The sequence below is a fragment of the Pavona decussata genome, unplaced genomic scaffold (genome assembly GCF_977016875.1).
Source record: "Pavona decussata unplaced genomic scaffold, jaPavDecu1.1 SCAFFOLD_28, whole genome shotgun sequence".
In the NCBI taxonomy this organism is placed as follows: Eukaryota; Metazoa; Cnidaria; class Anthozoa; order Scleractinia; family Agariciidae; genus Pavona; species Pavona decussata.
In genome coordinates this window covers 1,755,594-1,780,315 of record NW_028145451.1, presented here as the reverse complement: position 1 = coordinate 1,780,315, position 24,722 = coordinate 1,755,594, and the positions used below count along the sequence as shown (strand labels likewise).

Below are 24,722 nucleotides of genomic sequence, written 5' to 3'. Positions count from 1 at the left end.
TGGATAAAAAGAGTACTTATAATAATCTCTTGTAGCTATCGAATGCTTGTAAGCATACTCTTTGGAGCGAGTTGAGTACAAATGACCTACTGCAATGAAGAGTTTAGTCTGCAAACTTTTTATTTTTTCCTTCTCAATTTGCAAAACTGATTTTTTTCAGGATTCCCCCCTCCCCCTCCCCTTTTGCAAAGACAATATCCCGACATGCTTAGCTTTCTTTCTTTGATACCACGTGGTCTTTTTGACAGTAGCTTTTTTCGCCATCTTGTTTGGAAGTTGAGTGCTTTGATTTTTAATTTGAGAGGTAATTTTCTCTGACCTTTAGAATCCACCTGACATATCCAACAAATATTATGACAACCCTCGACAGCCAAAGCTCAGAGGTAAGTCTAGACAATCTTCTTTATCGTTTCTTGGTGTTTGTGCAAGGCGTTCCCCTAACGAACATCGTGCTCAACTCGTCAATTCAACTTGTAAGGACCGAGGCTGTATCTGTATGGTAAGGCCAGTGATACATTAAGCTTATCTTCGAACCGAAATTTACTGTATTCATAAGAAGGCGAACTTGCTTGAAGCTTACTCAATCAATCAAGTAACAAATGAATGAAAAACCTTCAATTCCATCAGCGATAAACTAACGAGATATTGGAAGAAGCGCGTGGGGGAATCAGCAACCATGCTTGTCTCAGTGCGTTGCTTTCTGGCGGCAAGACAGTGTGTTTTACGTCAAATGATGTCGCATAAGGATAGAATGGCGTTTATTTAACTTACAAGCGTCCGTTACACGAAGGTGTCTATCGAAAGCTTGACTAGCTTGGCAAATAACTTCGATTATATCCAAAACTCTGCAAGGAATATAAATGCAGATCGTATTCTAGTTATTTCTGTTACTTAAAAACGTGAATAAGTCCTTAAATTAGGTGCATTTTCGCTTTCCCTTTCGCATCTGGTTAAGTTAACTCGCCCTGCTTCGATGGCATTTCATTTGTCTACATTTTGGCTATAAGTTGCAAATTATACCTTGGTTGATTGAAGGGCGTTTTGTCAAAGTTGCACGCTTTGAGCAATGCCTTTTGAGCTGGTGAATTTTTAAGTTTCAGTACCCTAATTAAAATCGTGCGACCTGCGGGTTTCTCTTGTCGTGGTTTGAATATTATGGCCTTTAGAGTTGACCCTCGGAGCTTTTCATTTTTTTGAATGCTGTGCTATCACCTGGAACATCTCAAAACAAACAAAAAAGGTGTTACTGATAAAAATGTTGATAAAGCCTGGTTTACACATACGACAAGCATAAGCACAAGAAACCTACCTGTAAACTGGTGCGAAGCAAGCATCAGCGCCTTGTGCTTGCGCTTGTGTTTATGCTTGTGTTGTTCCGGTTTACACGCGTGGCGCAAGCATAAGTACAAGCACAAAAGAATGAAACGATTTCCATTCTCTTGTGCTTGTGCTTTTGTTTGCGTCGTACGTGTAAACTGGGACGACGCAAGCACAAGCTCAAGGAAAGGAAACTGAAAAACAGTGACAAGTTGTCAGTATACATTCTAGTTACTCATGCGTTGCCATTTTCCACCATGTTGGAATCAAATCTTGCGCCAAAAGGCAGCCCGGCCGTGCAATTGCGCCAAATTTTTATGCTTCTGTGCTTGGTACGTCACCTTATGCTTATACTTATCGCACATGTAAACATCTTTGTGCTTATGCTTACGTCGTACATGTAAGCCAGGCCTAACTGTTAAAGGTAAATTTGCCAGCGTAAAGAGATTTGAGTCCTGATTCGAATCTCTTTATGGTGGCCAATTTACCTGTAGTTATCAACTCTGTTGATGAACCAGGCATTCGTTTCTACTGACCCCACCGACACAGCACCGCTGTTTCTTTAGTGATGCTGATATTCTGGTTCATGAAAATGCCCTGAAGTGCGCAACATTTTTACTATTTATTTTGTTACAAAATATATAGTGGGCTGTTGGGATGTTTATGAACATCTACCTAACCTTATCTCCACGGTCCTTCAACATTGCAAAAATTTAATTAAGTCTTGTGAAAATAGTACATGTAACATCAAGCCATTTTCACACGACAAAAATAATGGGCATCCCACAGGAAACTGTTTGGATAAGCAAGTCATCTCAGCTGGATAAGTCATCTCGATGTGAAAAGAGGACCAGTGTGATTTTTTATTGTTTTAAGGCAGACAACTTTTATATCCAAAATCTTTTCCGTTCAATTTTCATCCAGGGATGACTAATCCCTTTGAGGTGACTTTTTCGTTTAATATATTTTGTTGTTGTTGTTGTCCATTTGTTGACCATTTGGTGGTGTGAAAATGGTGAATAAGGTAGGTTTCAAAATTTTTCCTAAGGTTAGGTGTCATTTGGTGCTTATTGCAGTGTACTGCTGTTTGCATGTACGTGCAGCAACGTGGGAGTAAAAGGTTGATTATAGACTTCGTTTCAAAACTTAGCCCATTTCATGCACCACTGGTTTCAGTTCAGTTTGAAAATCATGTTCACAATATTTTGTCGACTTCAAGATGACTGGTAAGGTTGAAATTATTGCAATAATATCAATAAATTTTTACCTACAGTCACCTCCCATGGGCTCCAAAAATAAAATACTTTTCATTGAGGTATTAGTCAGGCTATCTTTAGAAGCAGGAAACTGGTTGTTTTGTCTGTCAACTACGGTACAGACTGGATACTCAGATTTTGAAAATTTCCAATAAAGATAACAGGAGTGGGGGACTTAATTCTTTAGCTTCTGACTGGTTAGTTTCCATGTGGAACCAGCTTCTCCATAGTGTTATGACAGTCCAGTAAGTACAAAAAAAAGTATTTTCCAGAATAGCCTAAAGACGTGACTGGGTGACATGGGGTTTTTGACCTCTTGATTTAAAAATGGAAAAATAAGACTTTTACTTAGCTAAAAAATAATTCAAGAACAACGAGAGGAAAGAAATCGACTCAATTCTTGAAAAGGACAACTCATGATCTGTTCTAGCTCATTTTGGAAATAAAAATGTGAGAACTTGAAAATGTTAGCCTTGCTAAGTTTCCATCCATTTCAACCTTCTAATCGACAGTTTTATTGCACTGGGGTGATAATTTGTACAAAACTACACAATTATATTAATTTTGTTTCTGTTGACAGGCAAACATTTTTAGGTTTTGAAATGAAATCAAATTCTTGTGATGGTTCCCCTTAAGTAAAGAATGTCATGAAATAGACTAATTTATTTTCAAGCTGTCCCGAAGGACATCTAGGCAAAGAAGTCAACACTACTATAGCTGTTAGTTTCATGTACATTCTCTGTAACAATAATTTGATTGGATTGTTAGGCTAATCCAGACAACATGAATGATGACTTAAGATCAGAATATGTTGTCCGTGCCCGTGGATTGCCCTGGTCTGCAACTGCGGAAAATGTGGCTGAATTCTTTTCAGGTAAGCATTTTGCGTTGTTAGTTGTGTTGTCTTAAAATTAATTTTAGAGGTAGTGTTGTTATAGAAAACCTCCCGATTGGCTGATTTGGGCAACTTTACATAATTACATGTAGCAACCATGGCAATTCTAGAGGAAGCCTGGTCAACAAGTTTTACTTGAACTGAACATCCCATCCAGGGGGGAGTAGTGATACTACTAATCACCTTATGCTACCAGAGATGAGTACCAGCCTGATTAGCCTGTAAAGCCCCTCATCTTAAAACTTAAACACACTTTCTCTTGCTTGTTTTTTTCAAGGTTGTAACATAAGTGGTGGTGCCAAGAATGGAATTCATTTTACCTACGGCAGTGATGGAAGGCCCAGTGGAGAATGTTTTGTGGAGCTTGTCTCCATGGAAGATATGGAAAAGTGAGCTATTGAAACAAAGCGTGAATGATGTATTTAACAGAAATGAATCATGCATCAGACCCGACTTGGTTTAGTTGCTTGACTTTTTTTTCTAGAAAATAATAGGGTAATTCTATGCTAGGGAACTGTGTAAAATGAAAACCAGACTGTTTGCCAACATAAAAAATGGTTGGAGTAAATAAGATTTCTAGGTAAAGACTGTCATTAGTTATAGTAGTTGGCAGCTGGGTATTATGGTCGGTCAGTACATTGAAGATTGCTTTTCACTAAGATTTTGAAAATGGGTAAAAAAACGACAAGAATGGGTGATTTTTTTTTGTTTATGCCCAGCTTCTGGCAGCCCTACAAAGCCAAATTGTCAATAATTCCTAGGTGTTTTTCTACCAAGTCTTTCAACTGTGAATGACCAATGCATTTTGTTCTCTGCAGAGCTCTTGCTAAGAGTAACAACTTCATTGGCAAGAGGTATGTTGAGGTCTTTGAGTCCAAGTCAGGCGAGATGGAGTGGACCTGCAAGAGAATGGGGCAGCCCCAAGACAGAGGCAATGAACCTGTTGTTAGGCTTAGAGGCCTGCCTTTTCAAGTGTCAAAAGAGGAAATTGCACAGTTCTTTACAGGTAAAAACAAACTAATTGTTAACCGTGTTTAATCTTGCTTTAAGTTTTGATGATTTACAAACTCTGTTGTTAAAACCCAACTAAAGATTGTGTCTTACACTGCTATTAATATTATATATATAGTAACCACGGCAACGAGAAGCATCCCTGAGATCAAAATCTAAAGTAAAGTGGATTGACACCTACCAATCAGAACTAAGGAAGGTGGCATTTTGAAGTCTGCAAACAGTTTAACCTTCTTTGTTCTCCGAACTCCTATAGATTTAACAATCAAACATGATTGAAATTTTGAGATACTCACCAACATACCACTAGGTTTCAGTGGAGGGTTGGCGGTTGAAACTAGTTTTGTCTCTGTGTGTACATAGTTTCCTTCAACAAGAAACTTTTGGTGTAGGATGGTGGTGACAAAATGCTGGTGGTAGCCTGTGATGGATCAGTATCGCATCTGGGAAGAGGGGATTAGTAATACTCGTACTTCCTTCATGGTTCAGGAATTACATGAGGCCCCAGTTGTTCAAAGAATGGATAACTTTACCCAGTGGATAAGTTGCTCTCCAGTGGATAAAATGTATTGGTTGTAGTACATTTTATCCCCTGGATACTGATTTACACATGTATCCACTAGACAGTTATCTGCTCTTTGAACACTTGTGTCCAGTTGGGTTGGAACCTAGAACAAAAGTCTGGATTTTTTTTAGCTTTTTTCTTTGTTTCCTGAGAAAATGATCATTATTTGCCAGGAAACAAAGACAATGGGGTTTTAGAAGCAATCTTTGGTTTAGGTTTGAACTCCAGTGTTTGTATGTTATTGAAAAGCATAGTTAATTTTACAAGGTACAATCGTCCACATGAAAACGTCCAGAGTTGTGTGTGGTATTTTGAAATAATTCTCAGTTTAATGACATTGTGGGTGTCCTGAAATTGGGTCCCATTGTGACCAAAAATGTTTTGCATTTTTGTATGTTAGACACCTTTTTTGATGTGAGGCCAGTTTATTTGGTATTGAACCCCAACAGCCTTACACACTTTTAAAGAACTTTAATATAATTTCAAAAGTAATGTGTACTTTTAATGTGATGCTATTTTCAACACACTCTTCTCTGCCTATCAACCATTTGGTTGGCCATTGAATTGCAATGTAAAGATCTGTTTCTATACATTGCTGTTCGTTGCATTTAAGAGCCGTTGTCAGTAACTTTCGAGAATCCGGCGACAGAAGCGAAAATTCGAATTTTTTTTATTTGCCCCAAAAGACCCTTTTGGTGAACTGTTTTCAAAAATAATATTCAAAAGTTCCAGCGAATTTTTTTTTCGGCAAAAATTAGGAAAGTTCGAAATCGGCCTCAACGTGCCCAATGGCCCGATTGAAATTATGCAAATTAGTACATTTTCAAAACTCTCGTTCAAGACAAGGCAACGTTTTCTCGAGTTGAAACTTTCACAATCGTTTTTACATCCCTTTTGCTTGCTTCCAAACTATATTTTATCTCGACCTGAACATTCTTTCATTTGAAGTTAGCAACGTAAAGAATACAATGTTTGCTATTTCTTAGATAGGGTGATTTTAGCCATATTTCAGATGACCATATCATCGGGGGTATACGAATATACTGGTAATGAAATAACTTTTTTGAACGGGTAAATTTTCTTATTTATCATGTTAAAATATTTAGTTTGGCCCGTGAAAAGCGAGCGCGCTAGGTCGAGATGTGTGGAATGCACTTTGACACAATTCGCCATTTCAGCACTTCATGTTCCTCCTGTAACTTTGCACGTGTCAATACAGTTCACGGAAGCTTTTAGATAAAAGCCAAGGTCTCTAGTTTCATTTCATACTTTAATACACGTAAATAACTAGCTTTAAACTTGAGAGCTCCCCATATTAGCATTAAGTCATCAAATGATTCGTTTCAGGTGAAATTTTCAAGTTTATATTGAGTTGTTCAAGTGAGATGAAAGAGCCGTTCCCAGGGAAACAACTTGAAATCAGTGAAATTAATACCCTGTCTCTCAAATCATGCTACACTTCCAAACTACCGTTATTTTTAAGCTAGAAAGTGTAAATGCTCCCTTTTTGCGTGACCTTAAACAGAATTTGCCTTAAATATTACGAATAAAGTCCACTGCAATAAAAAACTGAAAAAATCGCGCACCGACGTAAATGTAAACATCAGCCGTTTCTCAACTCGCCACATGGATGAAACGCGTCCGTTGTTTTACCTCTGTAAACATTTATGACCAGAAAGTAGAAACAAAAATTCTTCTCTATGCCCATCTGTATAAAAACACTTGCCAACCAAGCTTTTGTTTTTCTGTGTGTTTGTCGAAAATACTGAAGAAATAGTGCAACATTGTTGCTGACTACTTGACTCATTCAATTACAACCGGATAACACAACTGAATACTAGATATAAAGAAATGCTCTTACTTCTCTGCAATCGTTACTCACATTATATACGGCGATGTCACATCCCCGAGGCAAGGCTGAAAGTTGTCTCAAATTCCGCATATTAGAAATTTAAAGTTTTGAACAACGCAAGAACGCGAATAACTTTCATTGCGTGACAAGTGAAATGTGATACGCAAGCGCGCGAAAAGAACAGTAATAAGCTTTGTCAATATTTGCGCTTGTCAGTGATGACAGTGCGAAAATAATTTGAAATTACAAGATGAAATTGAGACAAGTCAAGGTTTGCAAGGTATATTTAATGGACTGAAACGATAATCATGTAGTTTTCCTCCTCCGAGATTCACTCTGTATTGTCTGTGTCTGATTCTCATCAATAACATTACAGGAAAAGTAAAACCGAAATTAATTTACAAATCAAGTCAACAAATTAAGACCTTTTGAAACCTCAATGCGGTATATCAATACTATCCTCAAACAAAAAGCTAATACACTTAGGAGAGTGAAGTTTGTCTTTCGCCATGGATCAATGCTCAAAAGTTGTGGATCAAGCTCAAAAGGTGCGCAAGATTTGCAATGTGTTAGGCCCGGTTCAGACGCCGAACTTTTCATGAGCCGAACCTAATACCTCGAATTATAGGACCGATCGTTTATTACGTCCTAGGGGGGGGGGGGGGGGGGGGCGCTGGTTTTCTAAAACATCGAAAACCCCCCCCAAATTTTTTTAAACAAAAGTTCTACCCCCCACTACAATGACAGTTTGAAAATTTTACCCCCCCCCCCCAATGGTTGGCCTTGTGGTTGAATTGTTGAGAAGTTCCTGGGCACAACGCTTGTCGCTAGCTCTCTGAATCTGAACTGGCAAGAGAAACAATCAGAAGTTAGGCGAAATTCAAGTAAGGAAATGTACCTTAGAATATCTCTTGAATGTCTTGATAATGACGATGTTTTGTTATTGCTGGAGTCTATTCTTCACTCGTCAAAAGAAGGTACACAGAAGGTCAAAGCAGCTCGGGGTTTGAGAGCAGTACAGGAGCATTCGATGTATGGATGTGGATATATAGATTTTGAAGAAGCCTACCATCTCTATTCGTCTTTTAGTCAATTTTTTTGCCCAGATAAACAAGCCTTCAGAGATAAACTGCTTGATGAAATACACGGTTTGCATGTCCATGTCATTACTCAACCTATTACGTGCAAGATCTTTGTCGCTCTGAAGAATAGTAGCGATATGGAGAAGTTTCTAGTCGATTTTACCAACTCTATGATTGATGAGAATGATTGCTAAATACATTTAGTTGGTACCTTTTGTATGTCTTAAAATTTTACCCCCCTCACTTTTCGTACAAGGTAAAAAATTACCCCCCCAAAAAGAGCTCATTTAAAAAAATTACCCCCCCTCAAAAAACACCCCCCCCCCCCTAGGACGTAATAAACGATCGGTCCCTAAGTACATGAAAAGTTCGGCGTCTGAATCAGTTGAGAACGGCTGTTTCAATTTGGAACGGCTCAGCCGTTCTTCCCGCCTGGCTCAGCCGGGAATTTCGGCTTTGGAACGGCTTTGATTCAGACGTCGAACTTTTCATGAGCCGAACCTAATGCATAAATTATTATAACGTATTTCAACTAAAAAAAAAGAAAAAATAAAAGAAAAACGGCTAACATTTCGATTGGTTTTGCTTCAAGTAAATTAAGTTCGGTTAATTAAGTTCGGCGTCTGAATCAAAAGGCGGGATTTTCGTGATTTGGGCCGACCTTAATTTGAATTATGTTCGGCTCATGAAAAGTTCGGCGTCTGAACTGGGCCCAAGGCCCAGTTCAGACGCCGAACTACGGTTAATCAATGCAATAAGGACGTTTATCATGAATGGAACGAAAAAAAAAAGAATTCTTTTCAGGTTAACTTGTTAAAATACAATAGGCCTTATCACGGTTTTCGACGCCATTTTGACGAGTAGGCAAACAGACTTGAAATAACAGTGTTTGTATAGAAATTCGATGTCAAATAATTTTCATAAAACATTGCTGCTGAAAAATTGGGTGTCAGTAAAACGCGGGGTCGGGGCCGGGGTTGGGGTCGGGGTCGGGGTCATTTTTTTTCTTTATTTTCTTCCTTTCTTTTTGTTTTTTTTTCTTTTATTTTTCTTTCTTTTTTTTTTTTTCAACATCACAGGTCATTTGTGGGTCAAATAAGGATTAAAGCCAATGTAAAAAAAATTAAGTCTCTAAAGCTTACTAACTTAGCCGGTAGGTCATCGGTGACAACACTCGATACAGTTCCGTATTCTGGCGGACTTTGGTTCCGTAAATTGACTACCTTTTATTCTTCCAAGAAACGAAATGAGGCAAAAAATACAAGGTACGAGACAATATATCTCCTTGAACTAACAAATTCGTGAACTAGAATGTGCAATGCATGAACTAACTATGAACACCCCCGCCGCCTTCCATGAACACCCCCGCCGCCTTCCATGATCGTGCTCGTTTATTTCCGAGAATGAAATAAACATGCGTTCGAATTCTTTGTAAAGCTCGGCATTTGAATAGAATGTAGAACATTTCTCTGGAAATCTTTCCGAAAAAGACGCATTGGCCGACAAAAAAAAAAAAAGATTCAAAATACTTTAGAGACAATTGTAATTCTTGAAATACTTGTGCTGTAATATAAAGAAAAATTCATAGTTTTATACCGTCAATAAACTAGGGAAATTTCTACGAGAACTCTGAAATCTCATTGCCGACATCAAAACTGACATGTAAATAGGCCTTATCACGGTTTTCGACGCCATTTTGACGAGTAGGCAAACAGGCTTGAAATAACAGTGTTTGTATGGAAATCTGATGTCAAATAATTTCCATAAAACATCGCTGCTGAAAAATTCATGAATTGTCTTTTTTGGAAAGATTTCCAGGGAAATGTTCTACATTCCATTCAAATGCCGAGCTTTACAAAGAAATTCGAACGCATGTTTATTTCATTCTCGGAAATAATAGTCACGCGTGACATGGATTGACTGTAACAAACGAGCACGATCATGGAAGGCGGCGGGGGTGTTCATGAGTTCATGCACATTCTAGTTCAAGAATTTATTAGTTCAAGGAAATATATTGTCTCGTAGAAGAATAAAAGGTAGTCAATTCACGGAACCAATGTCCGCCAGAATACGGAACTGCATCGAGTGTTGTCACCGATGACCTATCCTAAGCTAGTAAGCTTTAGAGACTTAACTTTTTTATATTGTTTTTAATCCTTATTTGACCCACAAATGACCTGTGATGTTAAAAAAAAAGAAAAAAAAAAAAAAGAAAAAAAATGACCCCGACCCCGACCCCGAGCCCGACCCCGCGTTTTACTGACACCCTGAAAAATTCATGAATTGGAAACTTTTGGCATTAGCAGGAAAAGGATTTTAAGAAAAAAAATTGGAGGGATGTAACTGTGCCAGAAAGCGTCCAGTCGTGTTTTGAACTTTCCATGCATTTGTCTGTAAAGCGAACCAGCCGTGAACTGAAGTACTAAAAATAGTTCGCAGGAAAAAAAATACAGGAAAATGTATGGAAAGTTCAAAACACGACTGGACGCTTTCTGGCACAGTTACATCCCTCCAATTTTTTTTCTTAAAATCCTTTTCCTAATGCCAAAAGTTTCCAATTCATGAATTTTTCAGCAGCAATGTTTTATCATTTTATGAAAATTATTTGACTTCGAATTTCCATACAAACACTGTCATTTCAAGCCTGTTTGCCTACTCTTCAAAATGGCGTCGAAAACCGTGATAAGGCCTATTGCAGTCAAATATTTAACGTAGCTTTAATGTCAGTTTGAGATGAGTCAACGATGGTGATAAAATGTTAACTGGAAATACACAACATTATTCTGCATTATTGCTGACGGTAGAGCTGATCGAATTTTAAGATAAGAGTTTAACCTAATTTATTTTCTAGCGCGCGCACTAGTGTCAAAGGACACGGGGCACGGCTGGTATTTCTCAGATGTTCGTGTTCGGTCTAAAAGACGGTGTTATCTCTTACGGGCCGTCACTGTTCAAGTCTGACGTTGTCTTTGTTAAATCCTCCTAGCGTGCTCTAGAGTATCCACCACACAAACAGCCTTTGAAAGGCCAGTGAGAGTATCTTTTGAACCTGTGTACCAGAGTCTAGTGATTATTCAATTTATAGTGGTCTTTATATGGAATTGGTTGAAGATATAACTTAATTACGAGTTCCATTTGGATTAGGGTAAGCCACAGTGCATACATTGATCATGATGAACAACGATTGTAAAAAAAAAGGGGAAAATCAGAAAAGGAAATAAAATGTTCTTTCATGCTCTTAGTTTCACTCAAATGAAAACACTTTACCTGCCCTTTCTAGCAACAACACTATTTCGTCCTGAATTTCTTCATAGGCCGGATCTTTTGTGCCTGTATAGGTGCGAGCGAACGCCCTTTTTGCATTGATTAAGCGTAACACATTGCAAAAGTTGCGCATTTTTTGAGTTGATCGATCCGCACGGAGAGGTTCCATGGCGAAAGAAAAACATTACTCTCTTAAATATATTAGCTTTTTGTTTGAGGATAGTATTGAAATACCGCATCGAGACCTCGAAAGTTCTTGATTTGTTTACTTTTCATTTTAGTTAATTTCGGCTTTATTTTGAGGAAAATAAAGGTTGTTGTTGTTGTTGTTGTTGTTGATGAGAATTCGGTAAAATCCCCCCCGGAGGATACATGATTTTCGTTTCAATCCGGCAATCAAATATACCTTGCAGACCTTGACTTGTCTTAATTTCTTCTTGTAATTTCAAAAATTATTTTCGCACTGTCATCACAAGCGCACATGTTGACATAGCTTATTCCTGTGCTTTTCGCGCGCTTGCGTATCACATTTCACGTGTCACGCAATGAAAGTTGTTCGCATTGTTCAAAACTTTAAATTTTTAATATGCGAAATTTGAGACAACTTTCAACCTTGCCTCTGGGATGTGATATCGCCGGATATAATGTGAGTAACGATTGGAGAGAATTAAGAGCATTTTTTTATATCTAGTATTCAGTCGTGTTATCCGGTTGTGATTGAATGAGTCAAGTAGTCAGTAACAATGTTGCACTATTCTTCAATATTTTCGACAAACACACAGAAAAACAAAAGCTTGGTTGGCAAGTGTTTTTATATAGATGGGCATAGAGAAGAATTTTTGTTTCTACTTTCTGGTCATAAATGTATTCAGAGGTAAAACAACGGACGCGTTTCACCCATGTGGCGAGTTGAGAAACGGCTGATGTTTACATTTACGTCGGTGCGCGATTTTTTCAGTTTTTTATTGCAGTGGACTTTATTCGTAATATTTAAGGCAAATTCTGTTTAAGGTCACGCAAAAAGGGAGCATTTACACTTTCTAGCTTAAAAATAACGGTAGTTTGGAAGTGTAGCATGATTTGGGAGACAGGGTATTAATTTCACTGTTTCAAGTTGTTTCCCTGGGAACGGCTCTTTCATCTCACTTGAACGGCTCAATATAAACTCGAAAATTTCACCTGAAACGAATCATTTGATGACTTAATGCTAATATGGGGAGCTCTCAAGTTTAAAGCTAGTTATTTACGTGTATTAAAGTATGAAATGAAACTAGAGACCTTGGCTTTCATCTAAAAGCTTCCGTGAACTGTATTGACACGTGCAAAGTTACAGGAGGAACATGAAGTGCTGAAATGGCGAATTGTGTCAAAGTGCATTCCACACATCTCGACCTAGCGCGCTCGCTTTTCACGGGCCAAACTAAATATTTTAACATGATAAATAAGAAAATTTACCCGTTCAAAAAAGTTATTTCATTACCAGTATATTCGTATACCCCCGATGATATGGTCATCTGAAATATGGCTAAAATCACCCTATCTAAGAAATAGCAAACATTGTATTCTTTACGTTGCTAACTTCAAATGAAAGAATGTTCAGGTCGAGATAAAATATAGTTTGGAAGCAAGCAAAAGGGATGTAAAAACAATTGTGAAAGTTTCAACTCGAGAAAACGTTGCCTTGTCTTGAACGAGAGTTTTGAAAATGTACTAATTTGCATAATTTCAATCGGGCCATTGGGCACGTTGAGGCCGATTTCGAACTTTCCTAATTTTTGCCAAAAAAAAATTCGCTGGAACTTTTGAATATTATTTTTGAAAATAGTTCACCAAAAGGGTCTTTTGGGGCAAATAAAAAAAAATTCGAATTTTCGCTTCTGTCGCCGGATTCTCGAAAGTTACTGACAACGGCTCTTAAGCATGATTAATTTACGAAAAGGTGATATAATTTGGTATCAAGCATGACACCTTTTGTCATTAAATATTTGAAATTTGAATGAATGTCAGTAAAAAATTTAATTGAACACTTCCATGAAGCAAACTGTCACACCCGTAACTGTCTGCCAGAAATGAGTTTATTTTTTAAACATTTTTTTCCCAATAATTAATTAAATTTATGTGAATGCTAAAAAAATTATTATCTTAACCAAGGTGAAGCACGGTTCCATTCAAATTTTGTTCCCCTATCTTGCCTTCTTCTCCGTGTAACTATTGATCCCTTCTTCCCTAAATATTAACACAACCCCTTGCTCAACTGACTGGGTGTTCATCATAACAGTTGTTGGTTTACATGCTTTGCTCTCTACTGGAATTCAAAGGGCTGGAGATAGTTCCTAATGGGATAACAATCACTCTGGATGAGGACGGGAGGACCACGGGGGATGCTTTTGTGGAATTTGCCTCTCCCGAAGTAGCTACTCAAGCTATGAAAAAAAACAAAGAGTCCATAGGGCACAGGTGGGGAAATTAATGGTGCGGGTCTGAACGGGACCATGGGCACAATTTTGTAAACTGATTACTGTGTAGCAGTGGTTTGGTTGGTTACGTAAACTATGTACAGCCTGTGTGTACTATATGAAGGGCTTAGAATATAACCAACCTATGCTGCATTTCAGATAGCTTTTTGTGGTTTTAGCAAAGATTCACCAAAGTTTTTACATGTGGCCTTGAATTCCTTCGGGAAACATTTCTCCAATGTTTTATCCGCTGCTTTGCTCTTCCTTGCAAAAACCATGATTATGGGCAAGATTTCCATTTTTATCACAAAACGAAGCACAAAGCAGTGCATAAAATGTTGGAGCAATGTTTCCTGAAGGAATTCAAGGCACGTGTAAAATCTCTGGTGAATCTGAGCTAAAACAGCAAAAATCGATCTGAAATGCGACATGGGTCGGCAATGCTCTGAGCTCTTCATATGTGTGTGGTGTTTTGTGTTTTTCACAGTGCAAATTTGGTGTGTTACTTCAGTACAGTAACTTGCATAGGCAAGTGCAGTCAAACTTCCTGTCACGGTATCAGTAAAGATTAAAGATTAATGGCTATGTTATGACAGCTTCACGTTTACCAACCTACATTTTTTAAAATAGGGTTTGAGTTGTTTAAGTAAATTTGAGCCAAAGGAAAGTAAAATTAGTAAGAGTTACCAGGGACTTCAAATTAACTGGGTTTGAGTTAGCTGATAGTAGATGACTGAAACTTGGGTCAAATCCAGGGGAAATCAGATTTTGTTTGAGGTAGCGGGGACTTCGAGTTAACCATGTTTGAATTGGTCGGGTTCTACTGTAGATTACTAAATCTAAAAATGGAAATTGGAAACATCTTCAACACACCGTCCTTTATATGACAGATCGGCACTGAGGGAAGTTTGATTGAACCAGGAATTTGTTTGACATTTCTCCTATTGTTTTGATTCCAAACAAACTTGTAGCAGACTAAATTGATTTAAGAGATAACAGGGTTTTTTTTTTTTCACATGCAAAATTTCATTCTGATTTGTACTGTAACAAATGCAATATACTAAATTTGCACTGTGAAACAGCTTGTAGGTGAGTATTATTTGCTTTTTTCGTGTTTAATGTGTATTTCTAATGTTTGTGGAAGATAAGAATGAGCCAAGAACATGTTATAGTGAATGTTGCTAAATTTCTAAATAGGGTTTTACTTTGGTTAATTCTTATGACCAATTGACAAAATTTGCCAATGTTTCAGTTTGCTTTATTTTTAATTGTAATTTTTGGGTCTTCACTGAATTTGTGGGAGGTTTGTTTTGGACTGTCATATTCCACTCACAGATGTCCAATAAATTGTTTGTTTCCTGGAGAGTTGAGAAAGTGCACCCATCAAAGCCCCATTGTCTCTCCATTGTGGATGTACATTGTAGTGTTCGTTATGTTAATCCAATACTGTATTTAAAAAGAAAAAGAAAAAAAGATAGTTTTTTTTTAAGGGCTTTAGTTTATTGTTTGATTAAGGTCTGTTTTGATGAGATTTGTGTGATTATGTATCTTATTGCTGTTTTTGTAAAGGTGCTATTGTCCATATACAGAATAGCGAAGATACAGTTCTGTAACTTCAGGAATTTCTGCAGTTGTTTGCATACAAACTTCTATAAAATATCCAGACTTGACAGAAATATTAACAATAAACTATCTTCAAGACTTCCAAACTTGGCCTTTTCTCTTTCAGCAGTGTGAATTCTTTTGGGTTTTCTGGCCTACTTAAAAATTTTAAATTACCGATTAGGTACTACATGGTAAAGGTCTACAGTACCGCTCGAAACTATGGGACCATTTGCCGCAAATTTGCCTCGGTCGATTCGCGGTTTTGATCTGCGGTTTCACCTAGGCAAAACCTCGTCTAACCGCAATAAAAACCTCGGTTTCACCTAGGTTTTTTTCGGTTGACTGAAGCCGCGGTGAAAGGCAGGACGCGGTTGGGTTTGAATAGGCTATTGTTCGCTTTGTTTTCATGTTCTTCGAGGACAATAAGCGAACTGTCCGGTTTTAGGTGTCATAAATTTCACGGAAGCGCACTCGCTCTCAAGGGAAATAATCAAAGCGCTCTGTGAGCAAACTCGTGAATTGAACTGGTAAATGTAATAATATTTCCGATTATGCCAAAAATTATTTGCTTAATGTGCAAAACAATTCATTAAACTTCACTCGCACAATTCCTTTCGATACGCGAAGCAACGCAAAGGTCAGTGAAAGGTCGAATGCTAGTCGACGAAAGAAGAGAACGCTTCCAGGTCTTTTTGAAGGAATTACAATGGAACTAGTTGGGCATAAGTGAAAAGGTACTACTACTCCCGTTGTGGCTGAATAACAAACTGCAAGCGTCCAGGTTTCCTACCAAGAATCGCCGTAAATTAACTTACTATAATTTTTTTCCGCGTTGTGTTGTTGCGGGATGAAACTTGATACACGTGAAGGAATTTGGTTGCCTAGCACGTGACTGAAATCTTCCCGGTGTTTTCATCATGGCACGGTCCTTTCTACGTCCAAACGACGGCTTCTCTCAACGTTTTAAAACATCGGAAGGAGCTTTTCACTTTCGCTAAAGTTGCTGTTTTCGTTTTATCCAAAGTAAATATTAATAAAAATACGTTAAGCGTTGCGGTAATTTTCCGCGTTTGTGTTTGATCCAAGTGAATCAATCTTATCGCTCACACTCGATACCGAATCAAATCTATTACGAAGTTTTAGTTTTTTGAATCCGGATTACATTGGCAATACATTTGGAGGGATTTTCACTTTGTTTTTCTCCGCGTCCGTACTGAAATCCGATTGCATATTTTGAATTCAGCGTCGCTATTTCGATTGAACTTTGTTGCAAACTTTACATCAGTAGGAAGGGTTATCAGGAGGTTTATCAAACGAATAGAATATCTTTCTTGACTGTGTGGCGTAAACAGCAAGAATTAAACTGAAACTGTCTTTTGCTCTGTGATTGTTGCCTGTAGCATGACAAAAACTGAGCCATGTCCCAAATGCAGAGAAAGAAACTTTCATCAGTGACTGCCAAACGAATTGTTATCGGTCGTTCGGTTTCCGATTCGGTGAGTCTTTACAAATTCTTTTGTTTGAGGGCATCTTTAGGATGAAAGGTGAGATAATGTTTGACAATACCCTGGCAATAGTAATTAGTCATTATTGTATTTTTACCGAGGCATTGCCGCGTCTAATTCACCGTGGCTTTCGGTTGCTTTCGTCTTTGCCGCGGTTGCGGTTTTCGTCCCACCGCGGTGAATTCGCGGCAATCACCATCGGCAAAGACGAGGTTTTACCGCGTGCAAATGGTCCCATAGTTTCAAGCGGTACTGTATACAGTATGTTGTGGGGCTTTACATCTTTACATTTTCAGAAATGGCCACCCTTGAGTTTGGTCATGACAAAATTAACTAAACAAAGTAAATACATGAATGTGTTATTCTTGAGACTTTTGGGTGTTTGGGTTTTTAAGTCTGCATGCTACAACTAGTAAGAGATTTTGTAAGCAGAAGTCAAGCCTGAGTCCATGTTTTCAGTCCCTAGAGAGAAATAGGTCTCTAGAACTCCGCATTGTTATTCACTTTGACTTCATCTTCAGACTACTAGATTTAAATTCTGTAAAATAATGCAGATTTTTCTAGAGGGGTACAAAAGTCAACAGCAGCCATTTTTGTGTTAGGTGCACTGGTTGAACATATAGCTTTTGTAATCTTGTGTAGAGTTTGGCAGTAGTTAGTAGTAGTAATAAAGTTCATTGTTGTGCTGTGCTGTGTATAGCTCTAACAAACTGTACTTTGTGCATTGAGCCTGCTAGCAGCTGAAATACTAAACAAATAAATGTTTCATTCTTTTAGATACATTGAAATGTTCAAGAGCTCCAAAGCAGACATCAAATATGTCTCTAAACCAAAACTAAAGCCTCTGATGTCGACGAGACCTGGCCCTTACGACAGATCTGCTGGAGGCTTTGGTGGTGGAAGGGGGCGCTTTGGTGGAGGTGTAGTAGCAGGAGACGGGAGAAGGTAAGAGCTGTTGTAAAGGTTGAAATAACAAGTCTTCTTGCTTTTGGATTTAGTAGGCTATCGTTACTCTTAAAGAGTCGCTTCATTCTGGATGGTAAAACATTTTAACATGCATGGGCCTATTCACCAAAATAAAACAGTGTCAAATGTGAAAACAATATCCATGTAGAGTCAACTCTCTCGTAAGCGACCACCCTTGGGGCACGACAAAGTGGTTGCTTACGGGAGGTGGTCGCTTACGAGAAAGATCAACAAAATAAGCCTAATACTCGATTGGTTAATTAATTACAAAAAAATATTACTTTAGCGGCTAAAATTAGGCAAATAGAAACTAATTTATTTGATGTTTTCACATCCATTCATTCTTCTAATGAAACTTTGTATAACATTTTGGAACAGATCACTGTAACAATTCCCGTATACCTAGAGATCTAATTATAGCCACCTTCTCTGCACGTAAACTGTTATTATCTGTCTGCAGTCCCGGGTAGCATCATTAAAAATTGAACTTTTGTCACTTCTGAGTAATGATTTACTAACGATCATACGTGTTTATGTTGGGTGGTCACTTACCGGAAACAGAAAACAAAAGAATATGTGTAATTTCTGGCCTAAAAAGTGGTCGCGATCCCTTAAAAAATTCGAGTGCTGGTCGCTTACGAGAGAGTATTTAACTGAGAAACAAAATGGTTGTTTACGAAGTGGTCGCTTACAGGATGTGGTCGCTTATGAGAAGTGGTCACTATGAGAGAGTTGACTGTATTTTACTCTTTTGCAACATCTTGTTGCACAGCATACACTGTATTTTATGTTTTAACCACTAGCAGAGTGTCAAGCAAGGTTTGTGTTTGTTACTTCCTGGGGTTTGTCAGTTTCAGGGGCTGCACCTGTGCTAAAGCTCTAATTTCACTGGAACCTGAAAACCTGCAGCTATATTGTTTTTAGGGAAAGGAGCGTTGTTCTGTTGTTCGTTCTTTTTCTTTCTACTAATAATGCGAGAAACACTGCAGGTCACCCTGTGTCTTGAAATAGTGGAGGAGGGGGCTGAAGCTAGTTTAGGGGGAACTTCACTGTACACACTCTAGTAATGAGGAAGAACTTCTTGAGAATCCCGGGATCTGGCTTCATTTCAAAGCACGATACTATAATGCTGATCTAAGATTAGGTTCTTCTTTGGATGGAAAATGCCGCTCCTCAGTTGTGGAGAAAATGCTCCAATCAAGAGACGGAAAACATGGTGATAGACTTTTAATCCCATTGTTTCCAACAGGTTCCGGGGACGAGGCAACCTTGGAGGTCCAGTCTTTGGAGGCGGCTATGGTGGTGACTTCAACGGATTTGGTGGCGGTGGACGAGGAGGACCAGGGCGGGGCGGTCGTGGTGGAAGAGGCATGGGTATGAGAGGTGGATTCCGCAATCAGGGTCGGGGTGGCGGCGGTGGCAGTGGTGGTGGTGGTGGTAACTTTGGAATGATGTCGTCTACTGGTCATACAGTTCACATGCGCGGCTTGCCATATGCAGCAAAAGAGAGTGACGTGAAGCAGTTCTTTATGCCTCTTAACCCTGTGAATGTTTGGATGGAGTATTCAAATGGCTCCTTCAGTGGCCAAGTTGATGTGGACTTTGCGACCCATGAAGATGCCCAAGCTGCCATGAAGAAAAACAAGCAATCAATGGGTAAAATGCTTTTTAGAGTAAATAAAATTAATGATTCTGGATCATGTCAGTATAAAGTGGATTGGCTTCATTAGATGGCAACTTCCAGGTCTGGTTAATGCTGATTCTTTGTCTGCGATTTCAATTAATGAGCTTCTCAGAAGACAACCAAGGTTTGTGGTTTAACTAAGCTGAACAGATCACTTATTTTCCAGACTGTTGTAATTTATTTATGTGAGACATACTGGACAAGTGTTCTCTTACCTAGAGTTCTCAGGCTCTTTGGCTATTGGTTGGTCACCTGGAGAGTCTCTGGTTTGCTAAATTTTTTCACAGAAATCCTGTGGTAAAAATGCAAGTAAAAGGCAGAGCCATTAAGAGGGCAGTCAATCAGAAATTTAAAAATTTTCAATTGACCAGGCAAAAGTAATGGTTATTGTCCATTGGAAAATGAATGATGCACAAATTCATCATATTCTTATTTCTAAAAGCAGTGTCAAAGCTTGCATTAACTAAAGGCTGTTTTAAAGCATGAGAATGGGAATCAAAGGCTCCTGTGAGCAAACTCGTGAATGCAGATGACACATCAGTAATTGAAATTTAGAAGGCTACGGAAACTTCCTTGAAAGCTAAAAGAAATTATATCTTTGCCCGATTATGTAACGAAAAATAACCATTCTTGAACTATAAAAATGATTGTAAAATTATTCTCTACAGATTGAATAAGATTGTTCTGATGCGCCGATTAAAAAAAAATCACGTGTTTTTTTATTCAAAGTTCATAGAAGCATGCCATGTGCTGCTACGTCATGTAAATTCCTGTCCGATAGTCCGGGGCTACCGGATTTCGCAATCAGGCCAGTGGATTCTGACCATCACTTGCCCGATGGGCAATTGAAGTTTTTTTGGGAATTAAAATTACAAAATTACTGTAGGGCATACTTTTTTTAACTTCCAGGTAGATTTGTGTTTTTCAATCCGATCTCACAAAGGGAAATCTGTTCAACAAAGTATCGCATTACATTTCATGCTCGACATAAATGCATGAAATTTTTCTTTTGGAGTTCAGTCCACGCAATCCTCAAGTAAAAGTAAGGCTTAACCAGGGAATACCCCGCCACTCCAAAAGTAATCCTGAAAAGAGTGGCTACGTGGCTACGCAGCTACGTGGCTACGCAGCTACGCCTACGAGCCAAAACAAACGCTCTACACATGAATATACCTCGTTCTTTAATCCACGAGCCGAAACAATGCCCTTTAATCCACGAGCCGAAACCACGTAGCTGCGTAGCTACGTAGCCACGCAGCCGCGTAGCTGCGTAGCCGCGTAGCTGCATAGCCACGAAGCTACATGAGGGAGAGGGGGTGATATTTTCCACTGTTTCTGCGTAGCCGCGTATCCACTCGTTTCAGGGTCACTTTTGGAGTGGCGGGGTATTCCCTAGTTACTCCAAAAATGATGAAACATGACAAGCTCTTGCTAAATAAGAATTATTTATTGACCGCGTCCTTTTGCTTAAAAGACACCGCACTTTGTGGAAAAAAACGAAAAACCTATAACTTTGCTCAGATTCGCGAAAAATCTCCATTCACACTAAAATGATTGTCAAATTATTCTCTACAGAATGAATAAGAGAATTCTGATGCATCCTGAAAAAAAATTTCACGTTTTTTTTTTTTTCACTAATTGAGTTTACGACCCCTGACTTTCTGAAAAACTGAAAAAAACTTGTAACTTTGCTCAGATTTAATGAAAAATCTCCATTCTTGCACTAAATGATCGTCAAGTTATTCTCTACATATTGAATAAGAATATCCTGATGCGCCATGAACGAGAAATGTTCGCGTGTTTTTTCCACTAATTGAATGTAAAACTCATTCACTGCGCACGCCCAAAAGTTAACGACAGAACCAACCAACCAAGTCAACAGTCAGCCATCGCTATAACTCGTTCATTTCGCATGCGCGCATTCACGAGTTAAAAATGGCTGGTTACAGAATGTTACCCCATTGCAATGATGATTAGTCAGTTTTTCTGATTGCAAGCATTTTTCTGTGTAGGTCATCGTTACATTGAGCTGTTTTTACGGTCCGAGGAAGATGTTGATAGCAGAGGATGGGGCGGCTCAGGAGGAGGACAAAGCTTTGGTGGTGGGAACAACAGTGGTAAGTATGAGCACACAGAACATGCCTGTAGTTTACCCCTAGACCCCCTTAAGCCTTTAAATAATATTAAGACTTGCACATATATTTAAGTAGTTTTTTAGTTCCTGGCAGGTCCACACCAACCTTTGGGTTACCGCAAACCGACCTGCCTCAACAAAAATTACATGTATGTATGTATGTATGTATGTATGTATGTATGTATGTATGTATGTATTTACTTCTACAGGTAATGCTGTAATTTTAGGGAACCTGTCATAACAAGTTTGTTCAAAGAGGACCCACCTTGTCTGGGGTAGTGGGGTTATTGAAGACACCACCTATCTCGTGAACATTACCAACAAAATTTTATTGGCTTTAAAACTTGAGTTGACACAGAAACATTCAGCTAGCAAGAGTCAGCATTGCTAGATAAACAAGAAAAGTGAGGTTTGAATCTCGCTGTCATTTTTTACTGCTGGATAGAGGGCCGGGTGGCTATGCAATATTGACACCATCTTTTGAGGTTGAGGAAGGGGAGTGCAGGCAGAGGCCACCATCTATTTTGGGGTTTGGTGGGTCCTGTTCAAGTATTGCAGTTTTGACCACTTCCCTTATAAAACAGCAACTGTGAACCTCTATACCAAATGTAAAAAGATGATTGAAAGTTTTGTCTGGGGAATAGTACATTGTATAAATCATTCCAGCAAAGTCAAAGGAAATAAGACATTAGATTGAAAAGTGCCCAAAACATCAAAAACCTTAAAAAAAAAATCTCATTTCTTTTGTATGTTGTTAATTGCTATCATGTTTTTCTCCAAAATCACAACTTTCCTTTCTTGCCCTTCAAATAAAACTAAGCTGGTTGTTTTTCCCTCTCTGTAGGTGGGAACTTCAGTAACAATAGCTTTGGCGGTGGAAACTTTGGAGGAAACTTCAACGATGGTAACAACTTTAGTAACTTTGGAGGTGGAGGAAACATTTTTGGTGGGAACCAAAGCAACATGGGTGGCTTTGGAGGCCAAGGAAATCAAAGCAGTGGTTTCAACAACCAACAGCAGCAACAGCAGCAGCAGCAGCAAAGCAACTTTGGCAATCAGATGGGAGGAAATACTGGTGGCAACTATGGGAATCAGGGCAACACCTTTGCCAGCAATACAGGAGGGTTCAACTCTGCGCCTAACAGTGGAAACTTTGGCTCGCAGTCGAGTTATGGGCAGAATACCACCTATGGCGGATCAGGTTTTGGTGGCCAGATGTCGTCAGGGATGAACACAGGAATGAATACTGGTATGAGTGCCGGGATGAATACTGGTATGAACACAGGCAGCTATGGTACGCAAGGAGGCGGGTTCAGCAATCCACAGCAGAGCACCCCCTTTAACCAGCAGCAGCAACAACAGCAGCAGCAGCAGCAAACTGGCTATGGTGACACGTCGGCTTATGGGACAGCTGGCGGCGGGTCATTCTTTGGTAGCATGCAGACGCAGATCAAACAGGAATCCCAGGGCACAGGCACACCAGGCATGGTGTCATACCCTGGATATCAGTAAACCTTTTAACAAAAGCTTGCTGGTTAAGTTGTAGCTGCATTTTTAAGTCGCTTTAACCTGAGAAAACAAGCATCCTTTCACAATTTGCAGTTTGTATTCCCTTGTGAAAGAGACAATTAGCCAAGAAATTTTCAGCTTGTATGTAATTTGTGGCAGAAGAATTATGAGGCTAATTTATTGTTCAAAGATTTCTTACACATGGCGAATTTAGTTGGGCTGCAATAAGGTAAGCTTTCTTAACTGCCCACAGTGAGTTGTGCCATTAATTTAAGTGAAGTTCGGTAACATAGCCCGGACAAATGAAGCTCTTTGTAAATTTTCGTTGATCAGAGAAGTTTGACATTTTAAAGAAGACGAGCAGTTGATACTTGTATTTCTGTTGAATTAAGTACTTTTTCATTTAGCATTATCATTTTGCTGTTAACCCAGATTATTTATTTCATAGTAATTCAGCACTTGCTCATTTTTACAACTGCTATTTTACCATCAACTCACATGTTTTCCTTGTTGATAGTTATTTTGTGTGGCAAAGTTTTTTTAATCTGAGTGAAAGTGGATTAAAACGCACTATCGGTTTGGGATAATAACGCTGTGTAATTAGCGGGCAATAACCAGTTAGTTATTTGAATCAAACATTGGTTTTATAGTCAGTTTATAGTCTGAGTAAGCAGACGACGTTTCACGGTGCTACCACGTGGAACATCATTTGTTGTCTGATAGTTATACCGTATACTGATAGATTTAGAGATTTGATTTTTTTTGTTTTGTTTTTTAATTAACCCATATTAGTGTGTAATAAATCTTTTATTATCATTAGCGCCTGTTGGATTTCTCTTTTGGTCTTGTTTACTTGCCCTTCTCTGTTAGTGTGATAATGTTATGATACAAAATAACAAATGATTGTTTACGGTGCTATACCCGTTCACCAGAAAAATTCAGAAATTTTTGTTGGTTCGAAATTTTTCTGAAATCGTGGAGTTCCTCCAGTGGAAGATTGTGAATAATTTTCTATATTTCAATCGTTCTCAGTCCCAAGTAACAAGAACTGTTACCTCTAGCGAATAAATCCCCGCTTTCTTGACAATGCAATGAATTACAGTGGTTTTATCTTTCATGGTTCGCACAGGCCTGGAATACTCCTTGAAAAACTGCCAGGTCCTTGAAAACTCCTTGAAAATGGTTTTCCCCTTGAAAACTCCTTAAATTTGAAGAAGCAGTGCTTGAATTGTATGAAAAAGGTCTTGAAGACTTGAGAATACAGCAAATCAAGCTCATTTTAACATCAAAAGGTTACATTAATATCTAGCATCAGTTGAGAAGTGGATTTATAGTCTCTTTGAAAACGGCTAAGGTTTTTATAGCAGGACAATTTAGTGTTTCTTATTCAAAGTTTTCAACCATGCCTTTAATGACTTTTTCCCAGTTGTCTTGTGTTGCCCCCCTCTTAACAGGTAAAGCCATGAGGGAAATGTAGCTTGAAGCACGAAATGTATTAACTTTGGTCCTTCTTAAACGAATTGCAAAGATTGCAAAGGAAATAGTTGTTTTCATTTGGTTGAAAGACATTATTTGCACATTGAGGAATTGCTTTTTTGGAGCGATTGTGGAAAATATGTAA

At 38.6% G+C, this 24,722-nt stretch overlaps 1 protein-coding gene across 2 annotated transcripts; it reads left to right on the top strand.

The window, feature by feature from the left end:
• Positions 1-243: 243 nt before the first annotated feature.
• On the top strand, positions 244-23,920 carry LOC146485042 (heterogeneous nuclear ribonucleoprotein H-like). Of its 2 annotated transcripts, none has more exons than XM_085103996.1 (9): positions 244-383; positions 3,342-3,447; positions 3,746-3,857; positions 4,287-4,474; positions 13,561-13,699; positions 17,586-17,753; positions 19,024-19,430; positions 21,471-21,575; positions 22,437-23,920. In XM_085103996.1, exons 1-9 carry the CDS (start codon positions 354-356, stop codon positions 23,102-23,104), a joined length of 1,923 nt encoding a protein of 640 aa, XP_084960122.1. In that variant the 5' UTR covers positions 244-353; the 3' UTR covers positions 23,105-23,920. The 2 variants fall into 2 exon arrangements, with proteins under 2 accessions (XP_084960122.1, XP_084960123.1); XM_085103997.1 differs by lacking the exon at positions 244-383 and adding an exon at positions 392-499.
• Positions 23,921-24,722: the final 802 nt, after the last annotated feature.